This window comes from Lactuca saligna, chromosome 9 (genome assembly GCF_052625555.1).
Source record: "Lactuca saligna cultivar CGN05327 chromosome 9, ASM5262555v1, whole genome shotgun sequence".
Classification (NCBI taxonomy): Eukaryota; Viridiplantae; Streptophyta; class Magnoliopsida; order Asterales; family Asteraceae; genus Lactuca; species Lactuca saligna.
In genome coordinates this window covers 172,645,630-172,669,958 of record NC_136425.1, presented here as the reverse complement: position 1 = coordinate 172,669,958, position 24,329 = coordinate 172,645,630, and the positions used below count along the sequence as shown (strand labels likewise).

General features: G+C 38.9%; 1 protein-coding gene across 1 annotated transcript; it reads right to left on the bottom strand.

Annotated features, from left to right (window-relative positions):
• Positions 1 to 14,086: 14,086 nt before the first annotated feature.
• Positions 14,087 to 15,154, bottom strand: LOC145016939 (uncharacterized). Its single transcript, XM_078975088.1, has 3 exons — positions 14,434 to 15,154; positions 14,257 to 14,325; positions 14,087 to 14,172 (listed from the first exon to the last, which is right to left on the bottom strand). Exons 1-3 carry the CDS (start codon positions 15,152 to 15,154, stop codon positions 14,087 to 14,089), a joined length of 876 nt encoding a protein of 291 aa, XP_078831214.1.
• Between the last annotated feature and the right edge of the window lie 9,175 nt (positions 15,155 to 24,329).

Genomic DNA, 24,329 nt, shown 5'->3' with positions numbered 1-24,329 from the left:
TTGAGGTTTGACCTTCAAATCTGGACCATGTGAGGTCCCTAGAGTCCAAAAGTTCATGCTTTATTCAGCCATAATAATGCTATTGAATGAAAAAACCCTTTTTAAGGTGTGTTTTGGCATTTCAATCCCTAAGTGCCATGCATGGACGTAAAGTCTTTAACTTTACGTGATAAATGAGCCTTGGGGGTGTAGATCTAGAGTTTGGGAAGGTTTTCTACCTTGAAATCGTCTGAATGAGAAAATAGTTTGAATGGACTCTCCAAGTCGAGGAGTCGACTCGACGAGTCGGTTAAGGTTTGTCCCGATGAGCTGGTTATGCTATTACTCGGCGAGTTGGGGGTTAAGTCGACGAGCTAGACCCTCAAGACGATTTCTGAGGAATAAATGGACTTGGCGAGTCAGGTCAAACTGGGATTGTTGAACTCGAGTTTGACTTCTGTTGACTTTAGGTTTGGTCAACATAAGTAATGGAGACCATGGAGGGGTAAAATGGTCTTTTACCCATTCAAAGAGTTAGACAGAATGAGAGAACAACCTTTGGTGTATTTAAGTATGAGTGGAGTATTGATTAAAGATACGTATCCAATGTGTTAGGCTGAGGCTAGTTCGAGATTCTCGAGTACAAGATTTTTACTTGCTAGCTTACGAGGTGACCCTTGTCACTATACTTACCAATATTGGTGTATTTGCATGATTGAGTTGTCTTATGTGCTTATCTTTGTATTGTGATATTCTGCATTATGTATTTGTAATTATGTTGAATATTGTTATTATGAGTTTACCGAGTTGGGACCGAAGGGTCCTACTGATACACACTAACTAGAGGGTCTTATTGAGTTATGGCCTAGAGTGGCTAACGAGTTATGTGTGTGGTATTTGGGGAACTCACTAAGCTTTGTGTTTACTGTGTTATGTTTTATGTGATTCAGTTACTTCTCAGAATCACAAGAAGTCGCCATCTTGATTATACACACATTAGAGTTTGATTTATGATTGAGAGGATCCTGGAGTTATATATATATATATATATATATATATATAGTTTTTGGACATGAGTTTTGATGATTTTACGTGGTAACAAGTTGGTATCAGAGTCTTGGTTTGAGGGATTCGGATGCACCTCCTGGTGTGTTTGGACTCAAACTAAGGATTTGAGAAGAAATTTCTAAAGAAAAGAAATTTTCCAAAATGAGAACGAGTTTTAATAGAAAACAAGTTGAAGCGGTGTGTACAATCAGCCAGACCCCGAACGGTGATTTCCCAAAATACCCTCACTTTGTGATATTTATGAGATATTTTGTTAAGATTGCAAGCTAGAGGGTAGGCTAGGTATTTCATATTCTAGAGCTAGAGTTGCCTGATTTGTGATGCCTTAGCCTAGGAGATATTTTGATCAGAGTTATATGTTATTTTCTTGTATATATATTGAGTTCTGAGTCGGGAGATGATCTAGGAAGAGATACTTAGATGAGATTAAGAGAGGGTTCTACTAAGAGAGTAGCTTATAAATCGTGAGATATAGAGTAATTGTGAGTTAGAATCCTAGGAGGAGGACTTGGGGTGACTACAAGTGGGGTGTCGAAGGTAGTATTGGGCCCGTACTAAAAAAAGCACCAGGTTTGTGTGCAATCCAAGTAAGAATCCTTAGGATGCTAAGGAGCAAGTAAGGATGAGTAGTCGAGTGTGATTACGCTCGAGCGAGTCTTTGATGATTTTGGGTTATGTTTCAAAGACATCATGGTAGGTACACACCACACCCCAGAGAGCAGTGGAGTTAGCGATGTTGAGTTTCTTAGGATGATTCATGATGAGGTGACCTGTAAGTCCTTAATCTGCTTGTGTATCAATCAGATCCGTTTGATGGTGCGGAATCCCGATCAAACGGCTGATGTCAGATCAAATAGATGAGAAGGAGAAGAAGAAGATGATGAATCTTGAATGATATGATTAGAATTAAGTTCCTTACAATAGATTCACACACACAAAATGCTCTCTTCTTCTCTCTAGTTTCTCTCTTCTCACGTTCATCAATCTCTACTCCTCACCCCTAACACCTATATATATATATATACACACACACACACACACACACTAGGGAATATGGGCTTGGCGAACATGATCCATAAATGGGTTTACGACTGTAAACACTGACCGTAAACACCACACCTGGCTGTAAACTAGACTGTAAGCTCATAAAATATTACATAAAAATACGATTACCCAGAAAAGCAAAGTATAAACTATATTTTGACCTTACAATCTCCCCCTTGGTTATAGCTTTCTTTTCTTAATTGACCCAACAAGCTCCCCCTAAAAAGTAGCGGTCTCTTCTTATCAATCTTCAATGGGAGCTCGACTTCAGCTTTAACCTTTGATTTCTTCACAACATCAGGATGAACATATGAATCTTCTGTGAATGACTTCATCTTGAGCCCTTGAGCTTTTCTTCAGAATTTGACATTGAACGCACATTGGGTGAGGATTCTTGATGAACTGATTCTTGAAAGATAGCACTTTCAGCTTGAGAATCTTCAAAGAGTACATCAAAGAGAACAAATCTTCTTGATCACTTTAGCAGTTTTAAGATAGCAGCAAACTGATTAAGAAGGCTTCAATGCAATCTGTCACATAATCTTCAATTTCAGCTTCACCTTGCTTCTGGAGTTGAAGGATTAAATGTCGAAAGAATAATCTTCATTTCTTGCTCCTTCGAATGCGAGTTCTTCGATGATCACGGATGAAGCCTTGACTCAAAAAATCTTCAATATAGGCTCCATGAGTCTCATCTACACCTGAACTTTTCAAGACAAAACAAAACTAAAAGAAAACTTAGCACACAAATTAAATCAGAAACAAAAATATTTTTTGATTTTTGATTTTTGATTTTCGATTTTTGATTTTTTTGATTTTTTGATTTTTTGATTTTTTTTAAATTCTCCCCCTAAATTTGTGCATAGAGGAAAACTATGAACAAATTTAACAAAAAGAATAATATTTGGGATCAAAGTTGGTAGATAGCCTTAGTCTATTTGTCGGTACCCTTATTTTCATGTCTTCGTCTGATCGATCGTTAGTATTGTGGTCCACTTAAGCACGAAACATTTGTGACAAAATTTGGACAATTTACCAATGACATGATGTGTGTGTGTGTCTATATATATATATATATATATATATATATATATATATATAATTTTAATTATTATTATTAGCCCTAATTCTTAAACAAATTTTCCCTATATGACCATTTAACTGACAACAACCACGGATATTGTTGTCCACCTAAATTGAGCAGTGAGATCTACAAACAACCTGTATGTGTTCATTTTTAATTGTACTAGCACGTGTTTCCCGCTTCTTGACATGCCCCAGCCATCAAGGACTTGCAAAATACTCCTTACACCGGGTGAGCAGACAATTATTAAGAGAGAAGATAGATTTAGAATTGCATATGTTGTACATCCAGGTCGGATCTCTTCCAATCACGCAAAGGATGAAACATATGACTAACTGAAGTTTTAGAGGGATTAAGAAGAGAACGTTGCATATACTATGTACCAGGTCGGATTATGAGTCACGCAAAGCAGACTGTATTTGGCTAACAAATAGAAAGAATTGCATAGAGAGAAGATGCAGAGAGATAAAATTGCATATGTTACAGTCCAAGTCGGATCTCTCGATCACACAGAGAAGGCAACATATGACTAATAGACAAAAAGCAAGAAAATAACCTTCTACAGACCTAGTTTATCGGAATTCCCCAGTCACCCCCATCAAAACTGAAATTAAGGACAAAATCTGCACATCGAAAAAAAGTTAATCCATAGTTCTAGATACGGGTTATTTTAATGTGACTGGTAGATTTCCATGTATATCTCCCTGCTCAACCTATCCGAGCATCATAATGTCAGGCTAAACGGATCTAACTAGGTCAATGTTTGTCAAGTCCTTAAATTCATTAAGTTCAACTCTCCCTAGTCAAGTCCATTTAAAATCTTTCATGCCTACCAACGCATCTATCACAAAGCGTAGACAATTCAATTTAGGTACTTTACATAGATTCAGATTGCCCGTTATCACTTGCTAATATCATTTCCTAATAATAACTACTAACAAGAAAACTATTTAGAAAATGAAAAATTGTCTTTAAAATGAATCATAGTAAGATAAAATCAGGAGAATAGAGAAGAAAATGCAAACTGTAATTCACCGATTGAATTTGCATCCAGAAGGTCTGAGAACAGCACACATAATCTCAAAACAAATCCGAAAATTCTTTACGTCATTAAGCACTAACCCCATGTGATCCCTTTGTTTCTTCCCTTCTTTCCTTTCCCGCAAAGGACACATACTCTCGAACAAAGTTCTGAATGTTGTACAGTTGAGATATGCTTCATATCATGTGCCTGGAACAACCACTACCAATAAACCGAATTCTAATGATATGTCTCAATAGCTGCTCCGACACAGAGCAGGATTAGTTGGTCTTTGGAACCCAGTCCATTTTAAAATTGGGTCGACCTTTATCATCAACGCACGATACTCTCTCTCATGACATTACCTACTTATCACAAACAGAAGATGTAGAAATATTAGATTCATTAATTGATTTTATATATTGAACCTTTAGAACCCATCTATAGTCGGTTTTAACCCATTTCTTGTTTGAGCAGATGGGTGCCTCAGTACTTGCTTTGGAACTTGAAGTCGGCTGCAAAGATGACTTTGACCTAACTGGTCTTGGTTTCACTGGAGCATCTCTTGGATTGGGCTTCTTGGCCGACATTCCCTTCCTTCCCATGGGATTCAGATTCTTGGCCTTGTGCGTTTCAGTCTTGGCCTTCTGCGCATTCCAGTCACCATTGTCTGAACGTGACCCGGAAGAGTTTCTTTTGAAGTATCTCCCACTTGGCACGTTTTGACATCCTTGAGCATAGTAGGGAACGTATGCGCGATTAGGATAATTTATGGCAATGTGTCCAGGTGTTCCATACTGAAAACAAGTCTTTTTCTTCACTGGGAAGTTGTCTCTTTCTACCCCTGGTGGCGAATCCATGCCTTGTCTCTTATTGATCCCAGATGCACACTTGCAACAAGCACTCTGTTCCGCTGGAATTGGAGGCTTGTATTTCTCAACGGTAGGTTTGTTAGGAGTAACATAATTTGAAGCAGTAGATTCTGAGTTCAAGGAGTCATTGGTTTGTTCAGTAGTGTTCTCCTTGTTCTCATCTTCTGATACTTTACCTGCACATGAAGTAGAAACATTAGTATTTTCAACCTGGATACCTCCTAACACAAATCCTGCTGGTTTGCCATATTGAAGATGTGCCTCCCTGTCAATTTCTTCCTGTGTCATAGGGATGACTGTGTAGTTATGATTGAAAGGTGGAGGAGCACTATCATACCCTAGACCCTTGTTTTGATTATCTTTGAATTTTAATTGGGTTTCAAATAAGGACTCGACTGTCTGACTTGATGCAATATAATTCTTGAAACTAACATCTGTTTTTTCACACTTAATTTTCAAAGTGTCAAGTTCTTCAGTTACAGAAGCAAGTTGTCTCTTAATATAGTCAAAGTTTTCACACTTGTTGCTATACTCTTCCTGAAGCTTCCTAAAGTCTTTGATTTTTGCTTCTAATTCAGCCTTCAGGGGTTTCAGTCCTTTCCTAAGTTGATATCCTTCGTATTTTAGGTCCTCAACTTCCCTTTTTAGCAAATCATTATGTTCACGAAGAATTTTAATCGTATCTTCACTAGATAGTGTACATGAAACTTCATTGACCGGGATGTTTGCGGAACTCATTGTTTTTCGACAATTCAAAGCGTCAAGTTCTTCAATTATATCAGCAAAACTAAGACTATTGAGATCTTTTGTCTTCTTGATGACAGTCACGCCCATATCCCACGATTTCGGAAGTGAATACAGTAGCTTTTTGTTTATCTCCGACTTAGTCAAGAAGATCCCAGCTATATTCATCTCAGTAGTGAGAGTGGTGAATCGTTGTAGCTGAGCCTCCAGGGTTTCTCTAGAGATATAATCGAACATGTTGAAATTTTGTCTTAACATCTCCTGATGACTCTCTTTCATGTCTTTATTTCCCTCGTTGACCTTAAAAGTCATTAAAAACACAACTAGAAGCCAAAATTAAACCATTTGACTACAAACCTCAAAAGTCAAACTCGAAAAGTCAAACATGAAAAGTCAAACTTGAAAAGTCAAACTCAAAAGTTAAATTTGAAAAGTCAAATGAGAAAGTCAAAGGTTAAACTTGAAAGTCAAAGTCAATTTTTGAAGACAAAAATTAAAAATAAAAGTCAAAAATTAAAAACTACTTTTGATTTATTATTATTATTATTATTATTATTATTATTATTATTATTATTTATTTTTTATTTTTTTTTATTTTTTTTAGATGAAAAAGGAATTTAAAAATAAAATAAATTTAATTTTTGGGCTAAAAATGACAATTTTGCGAAACTGGAAACCGAGAAGGAGTGTTTTTCAATAAAGAATGCGAAGCAATGGAACAAAGGTGATGCTAGAGGAATTGGTTAAGGCACTGGTCGATGAGTCAGAGGTCGCGAGTTCGAATATCGGCACCTCCAAATGCGCTTTCAAATTTTTATATATGCGAAATGAGGCAAGGAAGTAGCTGTGATGCGAGGACATGGTGCGAGGCCGTAAACGTTGCTGAGCCGTAAACCACCAAGGACCGCAAACCGAGGCCATAAACTCCGAGCCGTAATCTTGGACCGTGAACTCCGGAAACCCCTAGCTGCTGGCCGCAAACGCCACCACCCCCTCGCAGGTTAGGACCAAAAACAGTGATTTTTCCTTTTTTTTGCTCCAAAACTCGATCAAAAACCCGTTTTTATGAAAAACGCGAAGAACAAACCCCCCTTATTTTTTAGAGATCTATCCAAAAACGCAAAAATATTTTAAAAATAAGATCAAATAAGCTCCATATCTGACAAAATTGATTGATACAATCCAAACTCTAATACCAATTATAAGTCCCTAATCTGCTTGTGCATCAATCAAATCCGTTTGATGGTGCGTAATGCCAATCAAACGGATGATGTCAGATCAAATAGAAGAGAAGGAGAAGAAGAAGAAGATGAATCTTGAATGATATGATTAGAATTAAGTTCCTTACAATAGATTCACACACACAAAAAGCTCTCTTCTTATCTCTAGTTTCTCTCTTCTCACGTTCATCAATCTCTACTCCTCACCCCTAACACCTATATATATACTAGGGAATATGGGCTTGGTGAACATGAGACGTAAATGGGTTTACGGTCGTAAACCTGTTTACGGTCGTAAACACTGACCGTAAACACCCCACCTGGCCGTAAACTAGACTATAAGCTCATAAAATATTACATAAAAATACAATTGCCCAGAAAAGAAAAGTATAAAACATATTTTGAACCACCATGGCCATAGCCATACATGAGGCTATTTCGGAGATGTTTGGGTCTATTAAGACCACTTTGATCGAGACATTTGATGAGCAATATGCTGGAATCTCTGAGGCGGCTGCAGCTGCAGCCACCGTAGTTGTCGTTGCTGCCAGGCCACAGGGAGGTGACTCGTTGCTACACCGAGAGTTCAGCAACACAAAGCCACCAGAGTTTGATGGGAATCAGGATCCGATTGTTGTGATGAGATGGATCTCTGATATCAAGGGTTGTTTCTACACTTGTTCATGTCCGGAGCATTTGAGGGTGCGATTCGCACTGAACCAGCTTCGCTTGGGAGCGAAGGACTGGTGGAAGTTTGTGACGGACAATTTTATTCTTGCAGAGCATGCTGCAGTGACTTGGGAGAGGTTTTTTATTATGTTCCAAGATAAGTATGTTCCCCCGGTGGAGAGGGAACGGTTAGCCCAGGAGTTTCTGTCTCCCAAGCAGAAAACATAGTCAGTGACTGTGATTATGCAAATGTTTCATGAGAGGGCGTTGTTCTGCCCTCAGCATGTGTTGACTGAGCAGACATGCATGAGCCGGTATTTGAGCATTATGAGGAGGGGTATTCGAGAGTTCGTGGCGAACTCGTATTATCAGGAATTTGCTAAGATTCAGGAAAATGCCAGGAAGAGGGAGATCGAGCTGGAGACTCAGGCCAGGGAGGATGCAGAGTCTCATGTGAGAGACCGATGGCCGGCGCAGTTGTAGCCGGCGGCTAAGCGGACTAAGTCTGCTAATTGGAGATCAGGAGCCCGGAAGGGCCTCACTTGTAGCAAGTGCAGCAAGAGCCATGGGGGGTCTTTCCGGGCAGGGATTTGCTATAAATGTGGTAAGGATGGGAATATAGCGAAGGATTGCCCCAATGGATTTGCAGTCAGTTTCCACTGTAATCAGACCGGCCATCGGAAGGCCGAGTGCCCTCAGCTTGTTCAGGGATCATCCCAGGGTTCCGATCCTGCTGCTTTGCGTGTTGTTGATGTTCGGCCAAGGAAGTCCAAGGTTCCGAGGGCTCGTGAGAGAGCTTTTCAGCTGACAGTGGAGGAGGTCCGCGCAACACCTGATGTCGTGGCTAGTATGTATTTCCTTATTTATTTACTTTGAGATTTATTGTGCTTATTTTGTGCTATATTGAAGTACATTTCTTGTGAGTTCTGTACATGCTTTGGTGTTATTTGACACGGGTGTGAGTCGATCCTTTGTGTCTTTAGCTTTTAGTCATCACATCTGTGTCCAATGCGCGACGTTGAGTCGACACCTGAGGGTTTCTATAGCAGACGAGCATGCATTTTTGGCTACTGATGTGTTCTGAGGATGTGTGTTGGAGATCTTTGATGTCGAATTTCCGATTGATCTGGTACCAATTGCGATGGGGGATGTCTGTGTCATCATGGGCATGGATTGGTTGAGCCGTTTAGGAGCAGTGATCGACTGCAAGCGAAAGTTGGTGACTATACGAGACCCTAGTGGGGGAGTGCTTATAGTGTATGGCGATGGTACCAGATCTAGGTCAGCTTTCTGCTTTGCTGCCAGGGTGAGGCAGAGTTTTCAGCAAGGTTGTATGGGTTTTCTAACGTATGTGAGAGATATGCGGGTTGCTACCGAGAGACCGAGTTCCATTGTGGAGGTTCCGATAGTCAGTTAATTCCCAGATGTTTTTCCTGAGGAGTTATCGGGTGTGCCTCCCGATAGACAAGTGGAGTTCCGGATTGATTTGGTTCTGGGAGCGGCGCCTATCGCCAAGGCACCTTATCGCCTTGCGCCTCCAGAGATGCAGGAGTTATCCTCACAGCTCCAGGAGCTACTGGGGAAGGGTTTTATTAGGCCGAGTAGCTCGTCGTGGGGAGAGTCGATCCTTTTAGTCAAGAAAAAAGATGGTTCCCACCGGATGTGCATTGATTATCGGAAGTTGAACAAGCTAACACTCAAGAACCGTTATCCACTTCTAAGGATCAAAGTATTCGATCAACTGTAGGGGGCATCATGGTATTTCCAAAATTGATTTGAGATCCGGATATCACCATATGAGAGTATGTGAGGAGGATATTTTGAAGACGTCCTTTAGAACTCGTTATGGGCATTACGAATTCGTTGTGATTCCTTTCGGGCTCACCAATGCACTGGAGAATTCATGGATCTCATGAACTGGGTGTGCATGCCTATCTTGGACCGGGTCGGTGATCATGTTTATCGATAATATCTTAGGATATTCGAGATCCATAGAGCATCATGAGGACCATCTGCGATAGGTTCTTGGGGTTTTGAGGTCAGAGAGGCTGTATGTCAAATTCTCTAAGTGTGATTTCTGGTTACGAGAGGTCCATTTCCTGGGACATATTGTTAATCAGAATGGGATATTAGTTGATCCGGCCAAGATCGAGGCGGTTATGAGATGGGTGGTGCCGAGATCCCCATCCGAAATCAGGAGTTTTTTGGGATTGGCCGGCTACTATCGGAGATTTATCAAAGATTTCTCCAAGATTGCGGTTCCTCTCACCAGACTGACCCAGAAGGGCGTTACTTTTGAATGGGGACCTGAGCAACAAGCATCATTTGAGTCTCTTCGCCAGAGATTGTGTGAAGCTTCGGTGCTAGCCCTCCTAGAGGGAGTGGAGGACTTCATAGTCTATTTTGATGTGTCTGTTTCAGGGATGGGTGCAATGCTGATGCAGATGGGGCATGTGATAGCATACGCATTGAGGCAGTTGAAGCCTCATGAGACCAGGTATCCTGCCCACGAGCTAGAGCAGGGGGTGGTGGTGTTTGACCTCAAGATCTGGCGCCACTAATTGTTCGGGGTTCAGTGTACCATATACACGGACCACAAGAGCCTGAAGTACCTCTTGGATCAGCCCAACCTAAATATGAGACGGAGGAGGTGGTTGGATGTGGTAAAGGACTATGACTGTGAGATCTTGAACCATCTGGGTAAGGCTAATATGGTAGTCGATGCCCTGAGCCGTAGAGCAGAGGGTGCTGCAATGCGATATGTGTATATGAGAATGATGGTGATGACTTCAGTCTTAGATATCGTTCGAGAGGCCCAGGTAGAGGCTGTGAGACCAGAGAACCGCAAGAGGGGGCGGGTGATTAGGAAGGTGTCTGAGTTTGTGACGGACAGTCGTGGGCTTATGACTTTACGAGGGTGGATTTGGGTGCCCTGTATTGGCGGAGCTCACCGTATTCTGATAGCGGAGGCGCATAGATTGAGATTCTCGATCCATCCAGGAGCCACTAAGATGTACTTGGACTTAAAGATAGATTATTGGTGGCCCTTTATGAAGAAGGAAGTGGCTTGGGTAGTCGAGAGGTGCTTGACATGCCATCGGGTTAAGGCTGATTAACAGCATCCTCATGGCAAGTTGCAGCCACTAGAGGTTCCCCAATGGAAGTGGGAACATATTTCCATGTATTTTATCACCAAATTGCCGAGGACCGCATGAGGTGTCGACGCGATTTGGGTGATTGTGGACTGGTTGACGAAGAGCGATCACTTACTGACTATTAATGAGAGTTCTTCTGCAGAGAGACTGGACTAGATATATGTAAGAGACGTGGTAGCTCGGCATGGAGTGCCGACATCGATAGTGTCAGATCGGGATGTATGTTTTACATCCAGGTTCTGGAAGAAGTTTCATAAGGAGTTGGGTACGCGATTGCAGACAGACGGGTAGAGTGATCAGACAATTCAGATGCTCGAGGACATGCTTCGAGCATGTGTATTAGACTTCGGTGGAAGTTGAGACATATATATGCCCTTGGCTAAGTTTCTTACAATAACAAACACCATTCCAATATTGGTATGCTTCCTTTTGAGCTTCTTTATGGAGGAAGTTTCGGACTCCTATCTATTCGGGAGAGGTGGGGCAACGAGTGATGGGTAGAACTAAGATAGTACTCAAGATGATTGTGCAGATTCAGCCTGTCAAACAGAGGTTACTGACGGCCCAAAGTTGTCAGAAGAGTTACGCAGACAAGCGACGATCTGAGCTTGAGTTTTTGGTTGGAGATATTGTCCTCCTGAGGGTATCCTTGTGGAAAGGGGTGATCTGATTCAGGAATAGGTCAAGTTGGGGCCCCGATATGTTGGTCCTTTCAGGGTGACCGTTAGAGTGGGTAAGGTAGCATACCGTTTGGAGCTACCTGTGCAGTTGAGCCATATTCATAACACCTTCAACGTGTCTCAGCTGAGGAAGTGTGTAGCCAGTGAGACGACAATGGTGCTATTAGAGGACATTCAGGTGGATGCAAGCCTAAATTACATTGAGAGACCAATTGCAATCATGGATCGAAAGGTGAAGGTTTTGAGGAACAAAGAGGTACCCCTGGTTTAGGTCCAGTGGCAACATCGGAGAGGGCCCGAGGGGGAGCCAGAGTCCGAGATGCGAGAGCACTATCCATAGTTATTTACGGATCATGACTTCAAGGGAGAAGTCTGATTCTAGTGGGGGAGAATTGTAATATCCGGACTTCCAGGTATATTGTTTATTTATTTATTCATTTATTTTGAAGACCATTGAGCTACTCGACGAGTCGGTGCTACAACTCGTCGAGTAGAGTCACGATGCGGAGTAGAGTCGGCGCCACGTGGGATTAATGACCTACTCGACGAGTCCGAGAGCCAACTCGCCAAGTAGACGATGTGATGGGAAACCCTAAATCCCTGGGTTTGGGGCCAATTTAAAGGCACTTATAGCCTCATTTGTGGCTATACCTCCCTAAGAGTAAACCCTAATTGGCATGTGAGCTTAGAGAGAGAGAGAGAGTTATGAGCTAACCTTGAGTATTTGGTGAATCTTTTGAAGAGAATAGAAGGATTCCAAGCCAAAAACACGAGAATGAGCTACTAGATTTGTGGTTATTTCACCTCAAAGCTTCTAGGAAAGGTATAAAGCTTGCACCTTTCTCATTTTATTGAGTATATCTCATGATTTTGGGAGTTTAGGGATTTTTCTATCTAATATGAGGACCTAGAGTGTTTTAAGTTCATATTGAGGTTGAACTTCAGATCTGGACCATGTGAGGTCCCTAGAGTCCAAAAGTTCATGCATTATTCATCCATAATAATGCTATTGCGTGAAAACCCCTTTTTAAGGTGTGCTTTGGTATTTCAAGCCCTAAGTGCCATACATGGACGTAAATTCTGTGACTTTACATGATAAATGAGACTTGGGAGTGTAGATCTAGACTTTCGGAAAGTTTTCTGCCTTGAAATCGTCTGAATGAGAAAAGAGTTTGAATGGACTCGCCGAGTCGAGGAGTCGACACGATGAGTCGGTTAGGGTTTATCCCGATGAGTTGGCTACACTGTTAGTCGATGATTTAGGGGTTAACTTAACGAGCTGGACCCTTACGAAGATTTTTGAGGAATGACTAGACTCGACGAGTCACATGAGTGCACTCAACAAGTCAGGTCAAACTGGGACTGTTGAACTCGAGTTTGACTTTTGTTGACTTTAGGGTTTGGTCAACATAAGTAATGGAGGACATAGAGGGTTAAAATGGTCTTTTACCCATTCCAAGAGTTAGAGAGAATGAGAGAATAACCTTTGGTGTATTTGAGTATGAGTGCAGTATTGATTAGAGATACGTATCCAATGTGTTAGGCGGAGGCTAGTTCGAGATTCCCAAGTACGAGATTTTTACTTGCTAGCTTACGAGGTGAGTCTTCTCACTATACTTACCAAGAGTGGTATATTTGCGTGATTGAGCTATCTTATGTGTTTATCTGTGTATTGTGATATTTTGTATTATGTCTTTGTGATTATGCTGAATATTGTTATTATGAGTTTACTAAGTTGGGATTGGAGGGTCCCACTAAGACACACTGACCGGAGGGTCTTATTGGGTTATGGCCTAGAGTGGCTAATGAGCTGTGTGTTTGGTATTTAGGGAACTCACTAAGCTTTGTGCTTGTCATGTTTTGTGTTTTGTGTTTCGGGTACTTCGTAGGATCACGGGAAGGCACCAGCTTGATTGTACACACATTAGAGTTTGATTTATGATTGAGATGATCCTGGAGTTATATATATATAGTTTTTGAACATGAGTTTTGATGATTTGACATTGTGACACTTTGTGGTTTTATTATTGGAATAAATGTGTTTGAAATTGAAATTTTTTTATTTGAAAATTTACGTTGTTACACATCAATAAAGGTGACTACGTACTTTTTATTTCCCAAATGAGTGGAGTGAAAATCACACAAGTCACTGTGTACAAGTTCCAAAACAGCCGAAGCATAGATTTATTATGACCTAATCTTACATGCCAAAGCATAGATTTATCAACATTAGAAGCAAAAGATACAAGTGCAGAATTTTGAACAAGTAGTAATTTGTCAACAATGTTCAAACGAAACATTCTATTATTTAAATATCCAAAGCCAAAAGACATTCCACCCTTAGAAAAAACAAACTTATCCGACTCAATAACTTGTTTAAAACCATCAGACTTCAAACAACTAGAGCTAACAAGATTCTTGCAAATCTTGGGAACAAACAAAACATCAAATAACCTAATTTTCTTTCCAGAAGTAAATTCAAGACACACGACACCTAAACCACAAATAGGAATACAAGAATCGTCTCCCATTTCCAGCATCGACCCATTTTCAAGCAAATTTAATGTTTAACGTCCGTTTATCCTTGCATACGTGGTTCGTTGCTTCAGAGTCGATCCACCAAGCAACATCATCATCTTGCACATAGAATGATTCAAGGATAAATGAAACATAGTATACATAATTCTGATTAGAATTATCAAAGTTAGTCAAAAACTAACCTCCTTTAACTTGGTTCGAAGAACTGTTCACTTTCCCATTGGCTCCACTGTGTCCATCATCATTGTCGCCTAAATTCACACGACAATCATGATTGCAATGCCTAACTTGATTGCACCTCCAGCAAACCAGATCCTTTCTCTTTTTGTTTGAGTAGCTTGGGACATGTTCCTACTTGCGTTTTCCATGTCCTTTGTGGTTCTGGTTCCTTGGTTTATTTTCAACCATATGAACCGAGGGTTGTCCGGATTCAAGTTTTCCCTTGGGTTTTTCAGATTTATCACATTCCTTCGCACGAAGAGATTCTTCAATACGAATGTGACTATAAAGTTTAACCAAGGACAGCTCCTCCTTTTGACGTTTCAGGTTATGCTTGAAGTCTTTCCAAGATGGAGGCAGTTTGTCAATGATGGTTGACATAGCAATGGATTCATCCATATTCATACGGTGTAGTTTAAACTGACAGTGTATGCCAAGGAGTTCATTGTAATATTCACTGACAGACCTTAAAGAATCCATCTTATAATTATTAAATTCACTGACCAGAAACTTTTTGCTAGAAGCATCCTCAGTAATGTATTTTAGTTCAAGGGTGTCCCACAACTCCTTAGCACACAAGGCTTCAATATGGATATCAAATAAAACATCATACATACCGTTCAGAATATGACCTTTAAAGATGTAGTCATCATTGTCCCACTTCTGTCTCCTTCTTATCTCTTCAATCGTCTCAACAACACCTTCCTCTGGTTCCACTGGTCTTGGAGTAGTCAGCACGTATGTTGCTTTCAGAGTAGACAACATGAAGTGCATCTTCTTCTTCCAACGCCTGAAGTCGATGCCTTCAAACTTTTCCAGTTTGGCAAACTTTGTGGTCATCTCACGGATTGAGTCACCCATCTCCGAGAACGAAAAATATTAGTTCGAATGTAAGGAAATATAGGGTTTGTGGTGGAGATCTGGATACAAACTTTGATCGTGAGAACATTTTCCGAACTAATATTTCTACCTTATGCCTGTGTTGCAAGAAATTCAGCCTAGGATAATCCAAGTGGACACTTATGATTCTAGGCACATAAATCGTAAGCCAATTTGCTAGAGAGATTATGTGAGAGTTTGATGAAAACAAGAGCTAATGATCATAACTCTCTTCTGAGAAAGAATAGCCATTTATATATTAAACGAGATTAGAGTTTTATTTGGGTTGGGCCATCATTAGTTGCTTTGGAAGCAAGTCAGGATAATCAGGATTTAATGAGGATTTTGGGACCCCAGCTAGGGGCTTTGCCCCTTGGACCTTACTTGGGGCGATGCCCCTAGACCCCGCCAAAGGGGCGTTGCCCCTTTGGAAACTTCGGACCCCCGACTAGTCGTCGAACCGACTTCTAATTCGACCTTATACATGCGAGCACTCTGCACAACCCTGTACATATATTAACACACAAATCATGAATCCCAATAACTCACATGTCAGTTCCAGTTAATTGAAATGACATGGTGACACTAATATCACTAACATCCATTGCTGCTGCCAACTGCTATTGCTGCCACTGTGAAACCGTGACCAGGCGCCACCTCTACTACCATCGGTAAGTAACCATCACTCCCATTTTTTTATACATGTGTCAAGATCAAATCCAGTCAAGGAAGATAAATTTTCGGATTCGAATGCCTTAAGAAAAAACCTGCAAGTCGTGATACGTAAATGAAGAGCGACTGTGCAAACTTATTCAATTTAATTAAAATAAAACCCCCAAATTTCTGACATGTACGTATTTGGAACCTCCCTTTGAAATAGTTCTCGTATAAGTCAAACTTGGATTAAAATGTCCAAGAATAGCCCCTCCACCCGAAAAACCCAGCAAACCAAGTCTTGGAAACTTAAATTAGGTTAAAATGTGCATATTGGACCCTTGGTTTGAGAATTATTTGCAAGATCAGTCCATGGAGTCTTAATTTGGCAAAATCAATCCCTAGACTTTAATTATTTTAATAAAGACCACCCTATACTTAATAATTAATACCAAAACTACCCTTTTGGTTTATTAGGTAATATAAATAGACTCAGTGATTTGTTTTAAGGGTATGAAACATCACGAAACGAATTTCACGACAAGTTTCACCTTCGAGACTCGTTCACGCTTCAAGGGTGAGTTTTTATGGTCCGCCTTTTAAATATTCTTACGCTTCGGGGACGAATACATGTGCTATATGTATTTATCATTCATAACAAACACTTACCGATTCTAAAACTAGTTTATAAATATTATTTTGTTAAATAATATTTCATTTACAGATAAACTATTGATAAATATGTTTTATGTATATATGTTATAGTTGTTTTTTAATAATGCAACTAGTCAAGTCAACGTATTATTCTACTACAAAGATATTATGATTTTTGACAACATATATTACAAAACTTATGTCATAAAAGTTACCATTTTTGTAGTATTTCAAGTTCACGTCTTTCATTCATACAGATACGAGTTATCAAACTCTTATCTTGAAATCACTTATGTACTTGTGCACATTACCATGGGATTTACCACTTATTTAAATGCATATTATACACTTTTATGGATTTTCTTATTGGGCATACTCGGATTTTCATGACAAACTCTAGTTAAGGGCCTTATGAGTGAGACATTATTCATTACCCTAAGTGCAAAAATACTTAGAAGACCCACACCACTATAACCGTTAATATTTGGAGCTGAGATATGTATGTATAGATCTATATGGGTTGACACCCCAACCTATGGTTTCTAGCTACAATCTTGACTGATCAACCGAAGCGGGTGATAAATATCTTATTCATTTCTACGACGTCCAATGTAGCATTGTAGGGGTAGTGTAATCACATAGTTCAGTTATGGAACTCACTATAAGCATTTACTAGATCTCATAATCTAGAAACCATGGATCCGGTTTCTCTGATTACCAAACATTTTAAGTATAGATTTACTCACGGTTCTCTGATTACCAAACATTTTGAGTATGTATTTACTCACGGTTCTTTGCTTACCTAACATTTTGAGTATGGATTTACTCATGCTTCTTTGATTACCAAATATGGATTTACCCATGATTTATCTGTTATCAAACATTTAAAGTATGAATTTACTTATGGTTTATCTCTTGATCAAGTATTTTAAGTATGGATTTACTTATGGTTTATCTCTTTATCAAACATTTTAAGTATGGATTTACTTATGGTTTATCTCTTTATCAAACATTTTAAATATGGATTTACTTATGGTTTATCTCTTTAACAAACATTTCAAGTATGGATTTACTTGTGATTTATCTCTTTATCAACCATGGTTTTGACTACGAAAGAGATACTTTCGAACTTTAATAAAAAAAAGAGTATCATTACTGCAGTTAGCAGAAAACCAGTAAACTCTCACCAACCTTGTGTTGACCCTCAAAACTACATGTATTCTAAGGATATCACCAAACGAGCTTTCAGTCAGAAGATTTGTCATGGATTTCAGATGAACTAGTTTTATCTAGCTTTTGTTATATCAGCCTATCTGTTGTGGAAAATTTATGAATTTATTATTATTATGAACCTTGTATTCAAACATTAAAGTGTAATGTAACCGCTATTCTGCTGCCTTGACCAGGGGTGTCACATGTTTCACGTACTTCCGGATTGAATTGGAAGAGCTTGGGATGATCGCAACACACTCACGATGATTTTACACTTATTTGACTCTAATGTAGTTGCGGATGATTATGGATACACTACGATTTATTGATGGTTTTGATATACATGTTTGGTTGATGTTTTAATTAATATAAAAAATGTTTGGTTGTAAGTTTTGAGGTGTTAGATATTCGCTCAAAATTAGATGGTATTGGAACCGAGCCAAACAATCTAAGATGACAGCTCCAAACTGGGACTGTAGATAAGCATTCTTCGTTTTAATTGTATGATAAATTAAAGTAAAAAAATAGAGATATTTATTTAACTCAAAATATATACTTTTTCTATTTGGTTCATAAGTTAAAAGAATTTAATTTTTATCAAAAATCTCTAAATCATTTGTGTTAGGTCCCGAATCCGTAGGATCAATCTAATGATCAATCAATTGTAATAGAAATGGAGAAGAAGAAGAACATTAATGAACCAAGCTTGCATACATTCAATCAAAGAAGTGTCGGATACAACATGGAACTGACCAAAAATGTACTTGCTCATCCACACTACATATGACAACCTGACAGCTACTTAAGGCTACAACAAATAAGACCGAAAACCTACCTGGACCGAAAACTCATCTAGGCATAAGACTAATCCAAAACACAATAGCAAAGACCCTAATCCTTCCAAGCATTGATGCGTAGCCCAAACCATATAAATTGATCCTTCAATCTCCCCCTTGGTTTGGGTCTAGCATGATTCAATCTTTATTGATCACCAGCACATCTGACCGTCCCATGGCTCCATTACACATCTCCTTCTGTATAATATTAGCAACCATGGTTGTTTATTCCTTAGCAGCAGGCTCAAACAAGTCTTCAACCACATTGATCTGATGAATAGAAAGATGATGAATATCCTACTTTCCAAACTGCAACAGATCCCTCTTGTCATATAAACGAATACATCCATTCTGAAGTTTGATGACAGCAAAAGCTGTAGATTCATCAAACACCCAATATTCCATGGATTGCAGAGATCCATCTGGATGGTTCTGAAGGATAGGAATCTACTTAACTTGATTAGTAGCGGGCCACATCACTGACCGAAAAGGCGGATTGGTTTTGGGATCAATAACTTTCGGGTATATCTTGATAATAGACTTTGTAGTCTTCATTGAAGGAAAACCCTTAGCCACTTGACCTTTTGAGCTTGACATTTTCAGTTTGAAGATCTGCCATTTTGATATCAAGCTCAATATTTTTATGGTTTAGCCCACTAATCTCTTTTCTCAATTCAGGCCCAGAGGTGTCATCATCTCCAGATATATTCTCCACAAAGGATATACGTTTTCCGTGTGAGGAGTGTGTTGAATTTAGATTCTAGGCCAAATGCACGGCAAGCCTTTCAGAGGCAATGTCATGAAAAGGCCTTGGAGGAGACAAGCTCAAGCCAACAGAAGAGCCACCAGCTTCATGAATCGAGCCGGGACCTTCCTGAATAGAAATGAATGAAGAAGGGGTAGTAGATGTGATTGGAGGAGTCTCTGTGGTTTGAGAGAGGTCAGGAAAGATAACTTCCACCCATGGATCAGTTCTTCGTCTTTTCATTGAGGGCTGAGAGGTCAGGTCTGTCTGGGCTTCATTTGCAGCAGGCTCAGATGTAGAAATCACCTTTTCAAGGGGAGGAATCCCTGAAGAGGTGTCCATTTGAATTGAAGAATCAGCCATTTGAACATGAATAGGAGGCTCAACCTCTTGATTGTAAAAAAAATTCCTTATCTCCGGAGTAGGATTGGTACCATCATCGATATCATTGAAGATGTCGAAGAGATCTTCATTTGATAGGGTGTACTCAAGACCAGTGAACTGATCAGCAATGTCATCTTTATCATAGCCAAGCAGATCAACTCTTTCACTCTCTTCTCCTTCCTCGCTTTCGGTGAATACTCATGTGGAACCTTCATCAAAGTCACTTTGAACTATTACATTTGTGAAAATGTGCTCGTCAGCCACATGGGTAGTTAGAACGTCAACAGTTTCCTCTTCATGGTCTGAAACATCAATTACATCATCTATTAAATTTGCACGGTCTGATGATGGATGATCAGTTGATGTTTGCTCAGCAGACCCATGGGATTCAGAAGATTCAGTCAGCTCAACAAATTTTCCAAATTTCTCGAAAGGGTACTTCCCTTGGAACATGATTTCCCCTTTCGATTTTTCTTCATCATACTTATTGTGTTTGGTCCGAAAGCCTTCATGTCAAGAATCTCTCCCGTCTTGGTAAGGTCAGGAAACTGGCAATTGAGAAAGATCTAGATGAACCGACGATAAAGCAGAAATTAGTCCTTCGCCTTCTTCTTGAGATTAGTGATCATTTCTTCTAAGATAAATCTTGAGAAGTTGAAGTCGACCCCTGCTACCAATGCAATAATAGCTTGAGTGTTCCTTGAAGAGATCTCGTCTGCTCCACCCTTACACCCTTATATACAGTTGACAAACACATGGACCAAAAACCTCCAGTATAGAGGTAGCAGCTTCTTAAAGGTAGGTGGGAAAATGCCTTCATATCCCATCTTTTCAAGATACTCATCCACAATTCGCAGATCAATGTTGGTAGGATACGCAGCCTTGTCATCAATCTTCAATGTGTCTATGATGAATTGCTCGGTGATCACAATTTTACGTCCTTTGATTGTTGCTTCAATTGCCTGCGCTCCGTTGCTGTTATTTCTAAAGCTAGCTGATCTCCAAAACTCGTTGATTGAATCCAAGTAGATTATGGGGTTCCAAGTGAGTGCTGAGAAAATGCAGCATTCATGCAATTTGAACATCATCGACTTGAATTCACTGTGCGCCATGGGAGGATCATCAAGCAGAATGGAAACGTTGTGACTTTCAGCAACCTTGAAACTTTCCATTTTTTTCTACACAAAACAAACCAAATGATAAATCATTTAATTTAAAGCGCATTAATTTTATTTCTCAATTTAAATCCTTTGGATTGGCCATTTTATTTAGTCTTAAAAGTCAAATATCAGATTCTCGGTCAAAAAAGTCAAACAAAAAACCTAAAGATCAACACAAGTCAAGATCGAAAACCACAATCCACACCGAAAATGAGCTAGACCGAAAACCAAGAAGTACAAGTCTTAGCTAGACCGAAATTCGTCGGCTGGCTTGACCGAAAACAGCTCGGCTTGGACCGAAAGCCGATTAAACCGGCTAGACCGAAAATGGCTTGGCATGGACCGAAAGCCATTTCGGACCGAAAGCGCTGGCAGATAACCTTTTTGCGATTTCCTGATGATTTCACGGTTGATTTTTGAAAGTAAATGCACAGTAGTGATCGGAATTACCATACCTTTGAAGATTTGAAGTCAATTTAACAGAATAACACAAAAAGTTTTTTTTTTCAAGTTTGAGAGAGAGAAAGGGTTTTTCGGTAGGCTGTGGAAAAATGAGAAGCGAAATCTAATTTTCTTTAACTTTATATACCCGGTTCGAAACCCAGATCAAATCCGAATCCCAAACCCGGTTCCAACCGATAATGGGTTGTAGCCTTTTCTTAGAATTAAATGGTCCAATACCCAACATCTTTTATTTAAAAATAATACTCTTTGAGGATTAATTCAGAAACACATAAAATAAAATAAAACAAAATTTCTAAGATATAAAAGACCTAAAAATAAAATAAAATAAAAAATTAAAAACAAAAATGAAAATAAAATAGAACTAAAATTATAAATGATTAGATTTTAATTTAGCCCTAAAATTAATCCTTTAACTTGAATGAATAATTTTCAAGATTTGGGATCATAGTTCTTGGACAATCATTTTCCATTTATCAGTCCCTCTTCCTTCATGAATAGATCTGACTGATCGCCAGTATTGTGCTCCACTTAAACATGAAAAATTGTGACAACTTTTGGACATGCTATAAGTGACAGGGCAGTTTGATCCTATGTTCCTAGAAAAACTCCGTAAGGACCATTTATCTGACGATGATCAAGGGTATTGTTGTCCACCTAAACTGAGCAACGAGATCTACAAACAATCTTGAATTGCTCAATTTTAGATGTACTAGAACGTGTTTCCCGCTTCCTCATATACCCTAATAATCAAGAAGTTCCGAGATACTCCTTACTTTAGGTGGGCAGACTATTATTCATAGAGATGATAGATTCATATTATTACTAATTATAGTTTTTAGAGGGATTGAGAAGTAGAAGGTTGCATATGCTATTTACCAGGTCATATTGTTAATCACACAAAGGAGACAACATATGGCTAATAGATAAGAAGAATTTCATAGATATTATATGTAGAGAAATAGATTTGCATATGTTGCAGTGCAGGTCGGATGTCTTCCAATCACGTAAAGGAGACAACATATAAGAAAGAAAGAAAATAATTTTCTACAGACCTACTTTATCGGAATTTCCCAGTCGCTCCGTCAATACCAGAATTAAGGATAGAATTCGTACATCGAGGAAAAGTAAAACCACAGTTCTAGATACGGGTTCTTTAGTGTGACCGGTGGATTCTCATGTATATCTCCCTGCTCAACCTACCCAAGCATCATATTTTCAGGCTAAATGGACTATCTAGGTCAAGAATTATCAACTTATTTAATTCCTTAAGTTCAACTGCACCTAGTCAAGTCCATTTAAATCCTTCGTGCCTACCAGCGCATCGAACACAGAGCCTAGACAATTCAGCTTTAGTACTTTACACAGACTCAGATTGCCTGTTCTCACTTGTTGATATCACTTCCCAATACATATCATTGAACACAAATATTTTTGATTTTTTTTTGGATTTTCTGATTTTCTAATGTTTTTTGGATTTTTTTGATTTTTCTCCCCCTAAATTTGTGCATGGGTGAGAATGAAATTAAAATGCGCAAATTTAAACTATCCTAGACAAAAATTAATCCTCGAAGCGAATCATTTTCAAAAGATTGACCAGCACATCGAATCGAGCTTTGTTGAACGGCTTGGTGAACATGTCCGCCACATTATTAGTAGTGGGGACCTGGTTTTGGCCGAATGAGCAAGCGCTCATAATAATCTCGGATAAAATACACTTTGATATCGATGTGCTTGGTCTTTGAGTGTTGGACCGGATTAGCTATTTGGATCGCAACCTCATTATCACAAAATATAGGGTTTTCTTGAAAATTCAAACCGTAGCCCAACAACTGATCTTGGATCCATATTACTTGAGAACAACAGGCAGACGCAACTACATATTTCGCTTCTGCTGTTGAGGTTGAGATGGTATGCTGCTTCTTGCACTGCCATGAGACCAGTCTATCCCCCAGAAATTGGCATCCTCCTGAAGTTGATTTTCTATCAAGCTCGCACACGCCATAGTTGCTGTCTACAAAAGCATAAAAGTCAAATTCTGGATTTTTCGGATACCAAAGACCCAGTTTTGGGCAACCTTTGAGGTACCGAACAATCCGTTTAACAACAATAAGATGAGAAACTTTAGGATTAGCCTGGTAGCAAGCACATTGACAGACCGCAAACATTACGTCTGGTAACGAGCACATTAAATAGAAATTATCAAAAAAACTATATTTATTATATTTTTTTTCTAATAAAACATTTTTAGTTAATTAAATCTATTAAAATTACAGACAATGTTTGATCGAAATATTTTTAAAAAAAATAAATAAATTGATAAGCAATTTCTAAATAAACAATTACAAAGTTAAGTTGTAATACTAAACCATAAACATATTTCTTTAAACACAAATTACGAGTATATACTATTGAATTATACGAGTAAGTTTTGAAGCGTTAGATATTCTCTGAAAATTAGATGGTATTGGAACCGAGCCAAACCATCTAAGCCGACAACTCCAAACTGGGACCGTAGAGAAGCATTCTTGGTATTAATTGTATGATAAATTAAAGTAAAAAAATAGAGATATTTATTTAACTATAAATATATAGTTTTGCTATTTGGTTGTAAAATTGAAAGAATTTATTTATTATCAAAAAGCTCTAAATAATTTGATGCCTCGATTTTATGTTTTACTAATTACTTTAGTAGCAAATCAAAACTCAGCATGATATTTGTATTCTAAATAGGTGGTAAAATAAATTAAGTTGACTTATCTATAAAAAGCCACAAATAGTGTTTTGATCTTTTGATAATCCTATTTTGACCCATGAACAAAGTAGGATGTATATTTATAGAGGTAGGTTCAAATGTTTCTCACATCTATTGTGTGCTAGAACGCACCAATAGGAATTTAGTATTAATTATACGTATATTAATTGTGATCCATACTTACAAATCATTTGTATGGAAACCAATTAAATTTGTCATTAATGTCAACAATAATATTCTTTCAGAATAAATTCATATCTAGAAAAAATGAGAGTGTATTCCGGCAAAATGAGAG